At 37.8% G+C, this 12,618-nt stretch overlaps 1 protein-coding gene across 1 annotated transcript in view; it reads right to left on the bottom strand.

Annotated features, from left to right (window-relative positions):
* Nucleotides 1-12,618, bottom strand: part of cdh5 (cadherin 5) — a 33,112-nt gene that overhangs the window by 9,714 nt on the left and 10,780 nt on the right. Inside the window, exons 4-7 of the mRNA XM_028809636.2 lie at nt 9,462-9,643; nt 8,742-8,989; nt 6,750-6,889; nt 1,570-1,691 (exon numbers count right to left, since the gene is read on the bottom strand). Coding sequence (XP_028665469.2) covers nt 1,570-1,691; nt 6,750-6,889; nt 8,742-8,989; nt 9,462-9,643 — 692 coding nt within the window. The remainder of the gene's footprint in view (nt 1-1,569; nt 1,692-6,749; nt 6,890-8,741; nt 8,990-9,461; nt 9,644-12,618) is intronic.

Consider the following 12,618-nt stretch of genomic DNA (forward strand, 5'->3'; position numbering starts at 1 on the left):
TCCTCTTTGCATCTTTTGTTTCCTGTTAGTGCAACTTTTATATTGGTTCTGCCTACCTTTCTATTCTTTATAGCTTTTCATGGCGCGACTCAGTAATGATGGTAAGATACCCGATCAGTCAGCAAGTTTACGTTGAAAAGCTCCTGTGGCTAAAAACTTGTTAAAAACGCTATGCAATTAATTTTGGTGTATTTGATAGATCTGGCGCCATGGATATGAATCTAAAAGAGAAAGAGACACCACACAGAAACAGTAGCATTGCTCTGACCACCGGTTTGCAAAACCAAGCAGAAACCTGCGTATGTGCAGTGTGAGGTTTCCATGAAAATGTGCTTGGCTTTATGCTAACTTTAGTTTTTACACATTTCGAAGTGAGTGTGAACACTGGCATATGCAACACTTTTGTGCGTATGTACCATTCATATATGAGGCCTTAAGTCTTTCAGGTGCCGATTACCAAGAAGTTGGTAAAATTAGATTTTTGCTTGTTGCTATGGAAACCTTTCTTTCAATGTCACCAATCAACTTCCGACCACATGTGAGCACCCAGATGCTTGGGACCATAGATCTTCTTGTTATAAGTTTAAATTTAACCACACCAGTGGCAATTGTTAACCAGTGTTTGAATGGCTATATCTTGTAAATACATATTTTCAATTTGAGCATATAGTCATTAAGTAACTCAGAGTCGCCCACTTTTGTACATTGGAGGTAGGACTGATCATGTAACCTTGTGATTTAATATCCAGCTCCCTAGCCACTTCACTGTGTACATTAACTTGATCTACAAAAGCCCAGGATAATAATTTTTTGAATAAAAGGGCATATCCAAAATTGATTAACTCATTCTAATCTTTTTACATAATTTTCCTGAAACCTAAAACCCCCCCAACCTGTCATAATCTAAGACTTCTATCGGGAAATGATTTAAATAAATAGGTTTTGTATTTTTCTAGGTTCTATGTGTGAAAAATAAGTAACTAGTCTTTTAGCTCTATCCTATCAAACAGCTACCTTTTACACCTTCTCTGACCTCTTCCTCTTTGCATCTTTTGTTTCCTGTAAGTGCAACCTTTATATCAGTTCTGCCTACCTTTCTCTTTTTTATTTTGATTAATTTTGCATTTAAGTGTAGAGTTAGCTTTAGCATATGTTTGTTCTATTATATAAAGTTATTCATTGGTTCAGCTTTCTGGAGGCAATGTTGTATGGAAGAAGTGCAACTACCAGTGTGGCCTATTGATTAATGAGTTGCCATTAAATTCATAAAGTTGCTGGCTCATATGCCAAATCTGTCTCTCTGTGCCAAATGGCTTGTATTCATACTGTAGGGATATCCCATTTCTGTCGTTCTCTTCAATCAAAGTGATTTCAGCTGCAGTTCAGGATGAAAGACACAATATAAAATTTGACTTATTGATACTTAAAATAAATTTCTAAGGATGAAGTGTAGAATTTTCCACTATGCAATTATGAATATGCTACAAAGACCAATATAGATTTAAATGAAAAAAACTTGGGAAATGGAAAAGCATGTTGATAAATTGTATAATATTTAATATTAAATACCGTTTCAGGTTGGGAGTCTTCACAGACCACCAGATGTGTGGTACCATTCAACTCAGGTGGATTATCATTTTCGTCAAGAATCTTCAAGTGCACAGAAGCAAATGATTCCTTCCCTTGTGTTCCTATGGTTAGAAAAAAGTATGATTGCTGAACATACAGTAAACATTTATAGTTATTAGTCTCAGTAGTGAAGTGTATAATTTAATATTTCCCATGTTTTACTGTTAAACAAATGGAGATCTCTTTGTTATAATCTGAACACCAATTTAGCATAATTGCACATTGCTCACATTATCCAGGGGCATAAAATATACAAAACTCTCTTGATGACAGATTTGCCTTTGGTTTGTGGTTTGCTTTTGTGTTTCCCAGCGACTAGGCTCATTTGTTTCACAGACCCATAATTAGACAAACTAAGTTATCACAGGTAATGATGGATGCTGTTTTTGCATTGTCTGACATTTTTATCTTAGAGTTTTATTATTCTCTAGCATTTTATACTGTATGAAAACTCTAATTTATTTTTTAATCTTCTGTGGTACAAGCACTACAGAGCGCAAGTAGGACCTTAAAGAGGCTGACAAAGAACATCTTTCTCTCCTTCACTGCATTTTCAATAACTGCAAATGTCACAGAGTAATGAAGAGTCTCTGCAATTAGACAATGGCACCTCTGTGGTCTGGCGCCAGCTCTTAATTCACTCCCATGGTTTTTTTTTGCTAGCAATTTGGTTGGATTAATGGGCACATTATACCCTTTGGCAATTAAAGTACTAAGTTTAAATTGTTTTCAGGCTAGCAAATCCAATTTTCCTGTTGTTCACGCTGAACTTTTATTTGGGTGGGAAGAGCGGAACTGTCCAAATGGGTCAAGAGAAAAGTTAATATTCAGTTAAACAAAATGTGGCTTATTTTCAAATCAAATACAAATGTTGATTTCTAACAACATTGATAAGTTTTCTGGCTGGTTAAGGGTTGGCTATGGGAGAAAAAGATGGTTTGCTGTACAGAGAAAGAGGGAATACAGAGAGAGAACCTTCAGTAGCAATCAGATACCCACTGCAAATGCCCATGTGTGCCCAGGATCAGTGTGCTCTCTACATAAAGGGGGTACACCACAGACAGACTCCCGAAGCAACTGACAATCAAATAGAAAGTCACTAAAACAATCCCCACTGTAAGGTCAAAGGAAGTCCAGCTAAGATCCATTCATTTCCTGTTGACATCAAAGGGCAGACAGTGCAGAAACCAGTTTGGCTATCTAGTCCTTTAAGCATAGGAAAGCGTAGAATTATAGTTCTTCCTTGACTGATATGGACTGAATGTCCTGCAGTTTTAGAGGAAACTTCTGATTCCAAGGCAAGTTGAGTTTAATGACATGTGTACATAGTAAAATGAGACTCTTACTTACTATGCGTGTCCTTTTACAACAGATTTTAACTCTTTGAGGGCTGAATATTTTTTACAAAAAAACGTAGCTTCTGAAAAGCAATGGTTTCACACAGAAATCACCATTAAACATCTGTTGCTGCATGCTGCGGCTGCCAGTTTGCCAAGAATGTGCGGCAGGCTTGCTGCCAGGCTGTCTTCGCGTGGCTGGGGCGGCAGCAGCAGGGGTCATGGTCGCAGTGCATTGCAATCCGGTTTCTACCTCTTCCCATTGTTAAGTGGCAGTCCTCCTGGCGAACATTGCCGTAGGCATCTCAGCTACATGAACCTGTTCAGCACCACCACGATTAGCTGGGGACCAGTCAGCTGAAGCTGGAACCTCACATTCGTTTTTGATCACTTGTATCAAAATCGGAGTCCGGCAAGTCATAGTCCAGTTCAGAGATAACAGGCAAAGCTTTGTCCACGGAGTATTTTGCTTTACGCATTCGCTTTGATCTCTCGCCATTATGTCAGTGCCATTTTTGCTCTTGTTTGCGCCTTACTACTCACACGAGTGCAGGAAATCTCGGTCAAACCAATGAAGCCCAACTTTCCTTCTAGCAACTAGAGTCCAACTAAAAGATAATGGGTGGTTTTGTCACAGTTTACAGTCGATTACCATCGTCAACTCCTCCTTTTGACAAAAGTCAACATCAGCCCTGAAAGAGTTAAAGTGCAGAGGCTACCCTTTAGAGGACTGTAGTAGTTGCAAACAGACATTTTTTTAATTAGAAGCAAATTATTGCTATTAATGCAACACACTCTTTTGACTTAAATTTATTTTTGAAAACAACTAATAACCATGTTTCTGGTTGTGTGGGTCCAGTACTTATCAAGGCAGCTTTAAGAGCAAGGCAGTTTCCAGTCTTGGACAAGGTGGCAGTTCATCACAAGGCACATTCACAAACAACCACTTTCCCTCACACTGAGCCAGTACAGTTACCAGTTAACCAAACAGCCATATCTTTGAGATTTAGGAAGATAACAGAATAGTGGAAGAAAAACCCACTGTAGATACAGGGTGCATGTGGAAACTCCACACAGACAGTGACTGAACTATGATTTGAGCCCAGGAGGTACTGTATGACACAAAAGATCTAACCTCTGTGCCACTGTGCTGCCTTAAGATTGAATGCCACACTTCAAAATGTGTTGAAATCATCTTATAAAGGAAAGACTCCACTGGAAAGTCTAATAGAAAAAGCAGAAGCCACAAGAGCAAAGTACTGTAGTATTTGCGATCCCGCTTTCCATTAATACTTTATGATATCAATGCCATATACTGTAACCTAACAAATATGATAAAAATTGAGTATCACGTTCATATAATCCAACAACTCCTCCAATGTATCTAGATTTCTCTTGCCCCTTTGCATTATGAAATGTATGTAAGTTAACATTATCTTGCTCTTTCCCTAAGAGACCTTTTAGCTGTCAGGTGACCATGCTACAACCATTCATTATTGCTTATTCTCTGTTATTGTCTTTTAATCTTTGTAATCTACTATATATGACAGATCATCCCTAGAGAAGAGCTGGGAAATCTGGCAGATTGTATGCTGTGTAGTAATATAGCTGTACAGGGTTGCTTTCTCAAATCCCTCATTTAATCAAGCTGTGCATCTCGTAAGCTACAGCCTGAAATGCTTCCAGCCACATATGCTTGACACAGCCTCACTTTTAGTAACTGGTTCTGAAATAAACCTTCTCAATACGTGCAGCTAAATTTCAATAATTGAACTTTTATTATAAGACATGAATGTGATCTAAAAAGATGAGGACCTACTCTTAGTGTTTTGTAACATTTCTTTTTTTTGTCATGGCAAATCATTGTGCCATCTGACAAATGCTTTGGGAATCCCTGCATGTGCCGTACAGTAAATATAAGAGGAAACATAAACAAGGCAATTCATTATTAGAAATAGGATATCCGTATGTTAAATATTCCATGGCATTGCTGATAGCTCCCTGTAAATTAACAATTATGCTTTATTTGTTTCACATTAGGAAAGTAGAAATGTCATTCCCAGACCAACAAAAGCATATTAAAGTCATTAACTCCTCTATAAAATGCAGGGATAGCCTGTAGTGCTTTGTTACACTTTGTATTCTTACAGTATATCAAATTATGACAAAGAAAATTAAAAAGTGACATCCTTTCTCCACAAATCATTTTCTGAATCTGCTTAATCTTAAATGACAGCTTGTATGCTGTACTTTAAAAAGACTGCAAACAGGTTAATAATATTTCAGCAATGTGTGTAATTATATAAGAGGCTTGTAGGTTTACCAACTTTTAGGCAACTATGGGGCTCCAAAAACACAGTTTTAACATTAGAAATATTTGACAAGAACAGGCCACTCAGCCAAATAAAGCTTGCCAATCTTATTCACCTAGTCTCTTTCAAATAATGTCAGGTTGTGTGAAGAACGATGGAAAAAAGAGAAACATATAGAAGTCTGAACAGATTGTTACCCCAATCTCTAAAAACTGAAACATTCATTGAAATGTAACAGTAATTTATTGAATTATTTCATTTACACCCAAAGGATGGGGCAATGTTTTTCCTGACCTCTTAAAAACCATATGTTAAGTTAAATCATTGAACTTTTTCTTAGCCTTTGATCTGTTGAAGATCACTTTACCACAAGTGAAGAGTTCTACTTTACTGATTTGATAGTAAACAGTATTTTACATTTTAATTCATTTTTATTTTAATGTATGTTAAGTTTTCACTATAGTAATGAATTACAAATGCCAGTATTTTTCAGTCACACAGGAGCCCAAAACCCATTCCAGCGACAACAAGTATATGCCAGAAACCAACTTTGGATAGGAGTTTTCTCCAGTCAGTATTAATCATGACAGGCCAATCTGTTATAGTTAAAATTTTAATTTCTAATCGAAACTCTTGACAGACAGGAGAGTTGACAAGCCATATAACCTCATGGCTTTTAGACTTTAAATGCCAAGGCCTCCACCACGGTTACCAGCATCTTGTGCTCGTATTGATAAAAATAAACAAACTTTCTATAGTCCTGCTATTGGACATTCTTTAGTACATTGTGTTCATTAGAAAAAGGCATTTCACAAAATAAAAACTGTTTGTTTGTAAATCCTATTATGGAATATGGTAATTACAAAGGCATTTTATTTGATCAATGGATAAGGATAAGTTAATGTACTTAGCTCTCTTAATTGAGTCATGACCAGATAGTGGGTAGCGCTGCTGCCTTACAGTTAGGAGACCTGGGTTTGCTTCCCTGGTCCTCCCTGCGTGGAGTTTGCATGTTCTCCCTGTGTCTGCGTGGGTTTCCTCTGGGTGCTCCGGTTTCCTCCCACAGTCCAAAGACATGCAGGTTAGGTGCATTGGTGATCCTAAATTGTTCCTAGTGTGTGCTTGGTGTGTGGGTGTGTGTGTGCGCGCCCTGTGGTGGGCTGGCGCCCTGCCCGGGGTTTGTTTCCTGCCTTGCGTCCTGTGTTGGCTGGGATTAGCTCCAGCAGACCCCCGTGACCCTGTAGTTAGGATATAGCGGGTTGGATGATGGATGGATGAATAATGGATGGATGTAATTATTAGAATAGAACCATAGTAAAAAACAATGGTATTGGTATATCCCCTGAGGCTTCTGGCAAAGTAAGTTAATTATAGGACAAACATTGTTGAAGTTGCAAATTAAGATCAGTGACCATAGTAACAATTGTCTAATTCACTGTATTCTTGAATTTAAAGGAAATTTTCTCCTCACCGTCCTTATTGATTTCTGTAGCTTTTATGGTGAAATTGTGCCAGGCTTTTGTTTCTCTGTCAAGCAATTTCCTGATTGAAATGATTCCTTTATTGCTGTCAATGCCAAGTGAGTCTACTGAGTCTTCTTTAATAGAATACCTGCAACATATATAGATGACAAAACTTCATTCCAAACTAATTTTCTGGGATGTAATATGACTTTGTAATCACTGTGTACCAAGAATTACAGCATTATTTTTTAAGTAATAATGTAAACATTGCTTTCCACATTTTTTTGTTTTATTTATATTTCTGCTTATGTTAGTCTATGCTCAGCTATGCACACTGAAATTTCAACAAAAATGGGTACATTTTGATACTAATTTCTCTTTTTTTCTAATTTCTTCTTTTTGTTCTATTAATACACAGCTTACATTAGAAAACATTCAATGAAGTATTTTTAAGGCACAAACTCATTCTCCTGTAGTTCAATTTTATGTTGATAGTAGAAACAGAAAAAAGTAAATATTACAAACCTATGTTTTTTTAGTAAATGACATCATATTAGATATCTTGAAATTTGCAATGTAGTATAAAGCAGTAAATCTTTTAACATTTCACTTAATTTATGATAATTTACATAATGTTTAAAAAATAAAGTTTTGTGTAAAGCAAGTTTTTGAAATTTCCTATTTGTGTAAGCGTACCTGTGTGTATTGTCACACATGTGTGTCTGAGGCTCACCATCCAAGCTCTTCCCAGGTATATGATACCACCCCGGGCTGAGAAGGAACACTGCTGTTAACCATCTTGTTTTTTCTTCCTCCACAGTCCTGAGAAACCTCCCAGTGAGGGCAACTGACTCTGCCGCTTCTGATCCTGGAGTTTCAAAAGTATTACCCCCTAGAAGGAGGCATCATTGATCATGGAGATGACGTTACAAGAGGAGCTCCAAGTCTGAGGACCCATCAGCAGAGCCAAAACGTTTAGACTCCACTGGGCACTTACTGTACCTTTGCTCATCTTTTCTCATGTTATCAAGCATTTTTTTAATTTTGGACTTTATTAGTACACATGGAGGACCGTTTTGGCATCCCAAAATATTCTGGTTTTATTGACCCTTCTTCACTCTTACAGCACAGTATACAGATATAGTATGTTTAGTTATTCCAGAAGAAGAAAAAAGGGAGATTTACCAAGGGAAGTAAACTGGTATTAGTGACAGAAAGATGCAAAGGTAGCCTATTTTTTATCATTTCTAAGTCCAGTATCTGGGATAACAGCTGTTCACAATGGGGGCAATTTAACCTTCTCAGCGTGAACACTTAGAACACTATCCTATTGGCAAAGATGGGACACCCATGAGCACTTGTGGTTGACTGTAGGGATTCCTTGGACAACAAGGTCACTCAGCTCTCCAGATGCAACTAGTGCAGCTTTGACATAGAACCCAGGAAACTGTATTTGGCATTACCCTGGAAGAGAAACTCCATTGGGAGTTTAAAATGAGTGTCAATATCAGAACAAGTCTAGTTTGGAGTGTAGAGGAAGAGAACTCTTATGCAGAGAGGAGCTGGTAGACAATGGGAAAAAAGAGGAGTGAGAGAGTTTAAGGAAGGGTGTTTTTATATCCGTAAAGATAGGCCTTAGATTTCTTGATTGGCACTTTCTCTATCAGTGTGTCTGTTATGTTGCCTTTTTATCTTATCTGGTTGTTCTGACAAAAGACTATGAGACCTCATTTATGTCTGTGTACCTAGACAAAGTTTGAGGGGCAGGAATGGACCCAAAATCCTTAGAATAATTTCACATTAGGTCATTTTGGAATCCTTCCATTCAGATAGTTTCACAAAAGGACCCAATCAAAAAGGTTAAATTAGCTGCACAGTATATTAACAATAATAATGCATTCTTATGCCTTGGCCATACTCAAGTACATGCCTGATGCAGCCTTCAGTACACAGTACCATCACCTGCCTTAATAACCATTCATTTTTGGTGGCACATTTACCTTATTTGGTTCTTAGCAGTATCAGGATCAATTGCATTGACTTTGCCAATATTGCCCTTATCAACATTTTCCATTATTGCAAAATGATATTCCTTTAATGAAAACACAGGAGGTTCATCTTCATCTAGGATATTTATAAAAACAGTTGCTTTGGAGAAACCAACTCCATCATCTTTATCAGGAAAAACAATAGTTTCTGTCACTTCAATTTGAAAAGAGTAACTGGAACGAGTTTCATAATCCAGCTCCTAAAGAAAAAAAAAACAAGTTTTATTTCTTTTTTATCCAGTTGAATCGACCTTCACAATAATATATTCTGTCTTTTTTTAGATTACAGGAGCAGAAGCATCACCAGTGGACTAACTAGGTGAATACCTAGAACTATAAACATCATACATTTCATCATTTCTTCCTTTATTGTTTCACCTTTCACCATACACTTTTGCATTTCATTTCAGCAGCAAGCTCAACTTCATAGTCAATCTTAAATAGAAAAAAGTAATGCAAATAATGTGTAGGCCCAACATGTAAAGAAAAAGAAGTAACATACTGTAGTCTGCAGTTCTAAAACGACACTTCTTTTTATCAATTTTTCATAAAATTCACCCCCAAAGATGATGTCTTTCTTTTAAACATGTGTGTTCTTGTTACCATAATAAAAACCACAAAACATACTATAATTTAAGAGGGAGATTTTAAAAATGCACAAGTTAAATGTACCTTTCGTAAAATGATTTTCCCATTTTTTAAGTCTTCATCCTCCACAATTTCAAACACCCCAGCCAAATTAGTTGGATTGAATTGTGGATTTGTATTCTGAGGTTCATCTTTATCTGTAATCAATAATGCTCCGATGTTAACTCCTGGAGCTGTAGATTCTGATACGTTAAAAGTATATGTGCCTAAAGAAAAAAAGACCAATGAAATACATATAAAATATAGAAAAAAAGACCAATGAAATACATATAAAATATGCAACACGTGTAGGTACTGCATGTAATGACAAAGGGAGAAATATCCTAATCATCATCAGTTATTCTCTTTGATCAATAAGGGATTAGAGCTCTGCTATTAGACATGGTGGTCTACTGGAATAGAAAGATGTGTTTGCATCAATAAAATGGCTTACAGGAATTTAGGGATTTTCCAGATGGTAGAGCCTTGTCCATTATAAAATATGCACTTGAAAATGATTTGCTTTTTTAATTTGATTTTCTCCGGGCACAAAAGCCACACACTTGAACAGAAACTTAATTATATTTACAGTATATAGCACATGGCTGAGACATTATTAAGAAAGGCTATCAGTCTGTTGTTGTTTTGTGAAATAAAGATAACTTTCATGCAATAGATTGCCAAAAACTGAACATTTGAAAAATAAAAAGGTGTCAACAAATGTCTTCAGAGAAGAGGGGAAAGTGGATCTAACCACAAGAGAAAAAGAAGTGGAAGACCAAGATGCCCAACTTCACAAGGGGATCCGAGTCTGTGGTTTGAGAAATAGATATGTTACAGGTCCTCAGGTGGTTACTTCCTTAAATGGTATACCCTAAATACCACAATTTTTTACAGTCCAAGAGTCCTGGGATTTACTTCCAGTATGACACTGTCAATGTGAAGTGTGAGTGGTGTACGTTAAATTTCACCTCATATTGGCCTTGCGCGAGTGAGTCAAGGTATGCTTATAACTGTGCCCTGCAATGGACTGCTGCCCTGTCTGGGGTTTGTGCCAGCCCTATGCTTGGTGCTGAAAGGGAGGACACCAGGTGTCAGTGACTCTGAACTAGAAGATGAAGAAGACATTGCATTTCTATGGCGCTTTTTCAAGACACTCCATGTGATTTGCGTAGAGAGAGGAGGGAGCCACATCAACCACCAGCAAAGTGCAGCATCCACCTTGATGATGCATTGACAGACATTTTGCGCCAGTACACTCACCACACATTAGTTATTAGGTGGTGAAGAGGTGAGAGAGAGAGACCATTCAGAGAGGATGATTAGGAGGCCAGAATGACCAGGATGTGATGGGCAATTTAGTTAGGACATCAGGAAACACCATACTGTTTACGAAAGATGCCCAGCGATCTTTTGTGACCACACAGAGTCAGGACCTCGGTTTTATGTTTCATCTGAAGGGTGGCACCATTTTTGCAGCACATTGTACTCATCACTGTGCTAGGAAATTAGGATTCACACTCCTATTAAAGAGTAGTCACCCCCTGCTGGTCTCACCAACACCTCCTCCACCAGCAATCCAGATGAGTCTACTGATGGACTCCCAACCAAGTACTGGCTGGGCCTGAACATGTTTAACTTTATGTGGATTACCTGTTCTGACATGTAGGTGGTATAGCTATGGAAAATGAGTGGTTGGAAGAGTATTGCAATTTGTTTTCTTCTGTGAATTTGATTATTATGTGTTTGCGTTCCATGTAATGTTTATGCTGTAGTTTAATTATTTGTAACTAGTTACGCGCAGTCTTCGGGACAAAAACCAATCCAAAACCTCCATAGAAGTTTTACTATATTGGTGAATTTGCAGAAGTGTCAGGTAAGTGGGCCAGGACAGGTCATATCTTGTCCGAGATGGATGTGTTGTTGAGTGCTGCTTTGGCGCAAATTGAGCGGGACAGGCTGGAACCGGTCTCAGGAAAATATATGGTAGCTCGTTGTGTGAATGTACTGTACATTGAGCATGTACCACAAAGCTGAGTTTGTCTACTTGGACTGAATGAGAAGTGAGGTGCATGCACGCGCCATCTCAGCAAGTGCAAGTCACACTTGTATAAGCTTCTACATTTTCCATAGAATTCACAACAACTCCCGTGGCTGTGGTTGAGCGTGAGCAGAGTGGACTGCTCCATACACACACACACACAGAGGCCTTTAGTTTGTATATGTCTTAATTATGTATAATATACTGAGATTATCATTGGGGGTTTCAAAGGACTGCACTTGTCATTTGATTGTATATGTGGTGAAAATATTAAAATATTTTAATTACTAGGGGGCTTTGCCCCCTGCTCTCTTCACTCGCCAACCCCCTGGTCTGTGCTACGTGCCAGCCACTTCGAGTCTCTGCTGCTCGCTTATGTGGATTTCACTTTCACCAAACAACAAATCTTTTAATTCTCGCGGATACGCCTCTTCATTGCGAAGAAACACTACTTTTCCCTTATGGCAACATGAATTAGACAAGCTACAAGTCTCCGACTTAAAGTTTAAATCCGAACAATATATTCAATCTCTTTTCACTGTTCCATTATTCTCAAAGTAATAATTTCTGTTTGTTTGCACTAATGCGATCTTTACTATCATTTTTTGAAACTTTTGAATTTTAGTACTTTTATTATGTCTAACCTGGCTCTGCATGTGTATCGTGCCAACGTTTTTGAACCTCTTTACGACGTTCTACTTTGTCATCTGCTCTTTGTCATTTATTTCCAGCCCTGAGCATGGTTAAATCTCTTGGCACAAAGTCTCATCTCGCGGGACTTGAAAGTTTCACTCTCTGAAAAAGTCTTCTCTCGTCCCAAGAATTTTTTATATAATAGTGAGACAAGTTATTGCATTTGAGGATGCCAATAACTGCACAGTCAAGTATCGTGCTATCATTGCATTTCTAACACTAAAGAGCAAGTGCTCTATTGGAGATTCATTCTTGCCCAGTCAATGTGTACTGGGACCAGTTCCCTCATATGCTTATACTGCACCAGTTGCAAAGGCTACTGTGTAAAACTGGGAATTCTCCAGACCTGGCCCTGTGTGCCCTTTGTGTATTCTGCCATTGATGAAAATCTCAAGTCAGGTGAAAAACAAATTTAGAAGGCCTAAAAAACTTTGTGAATGTTTTAACAAGTGTTCATAGGAATTATGT

This window comes from Erpetoichthys calabaricus, chromosome 9 (genome assembly GCF_900747795.2).
Source record: "Erpetoichthys calabaricus chromosome 9, fErpCal1.3, whole genome shotgun sequence".
Taxonomy (NCBI): Eukaryota; Metazoa; Chordata; class Cladistia; order Polypteriformes; family Polypteridae; genus Erpetoichthys; species Erpetoichthys calabaricus.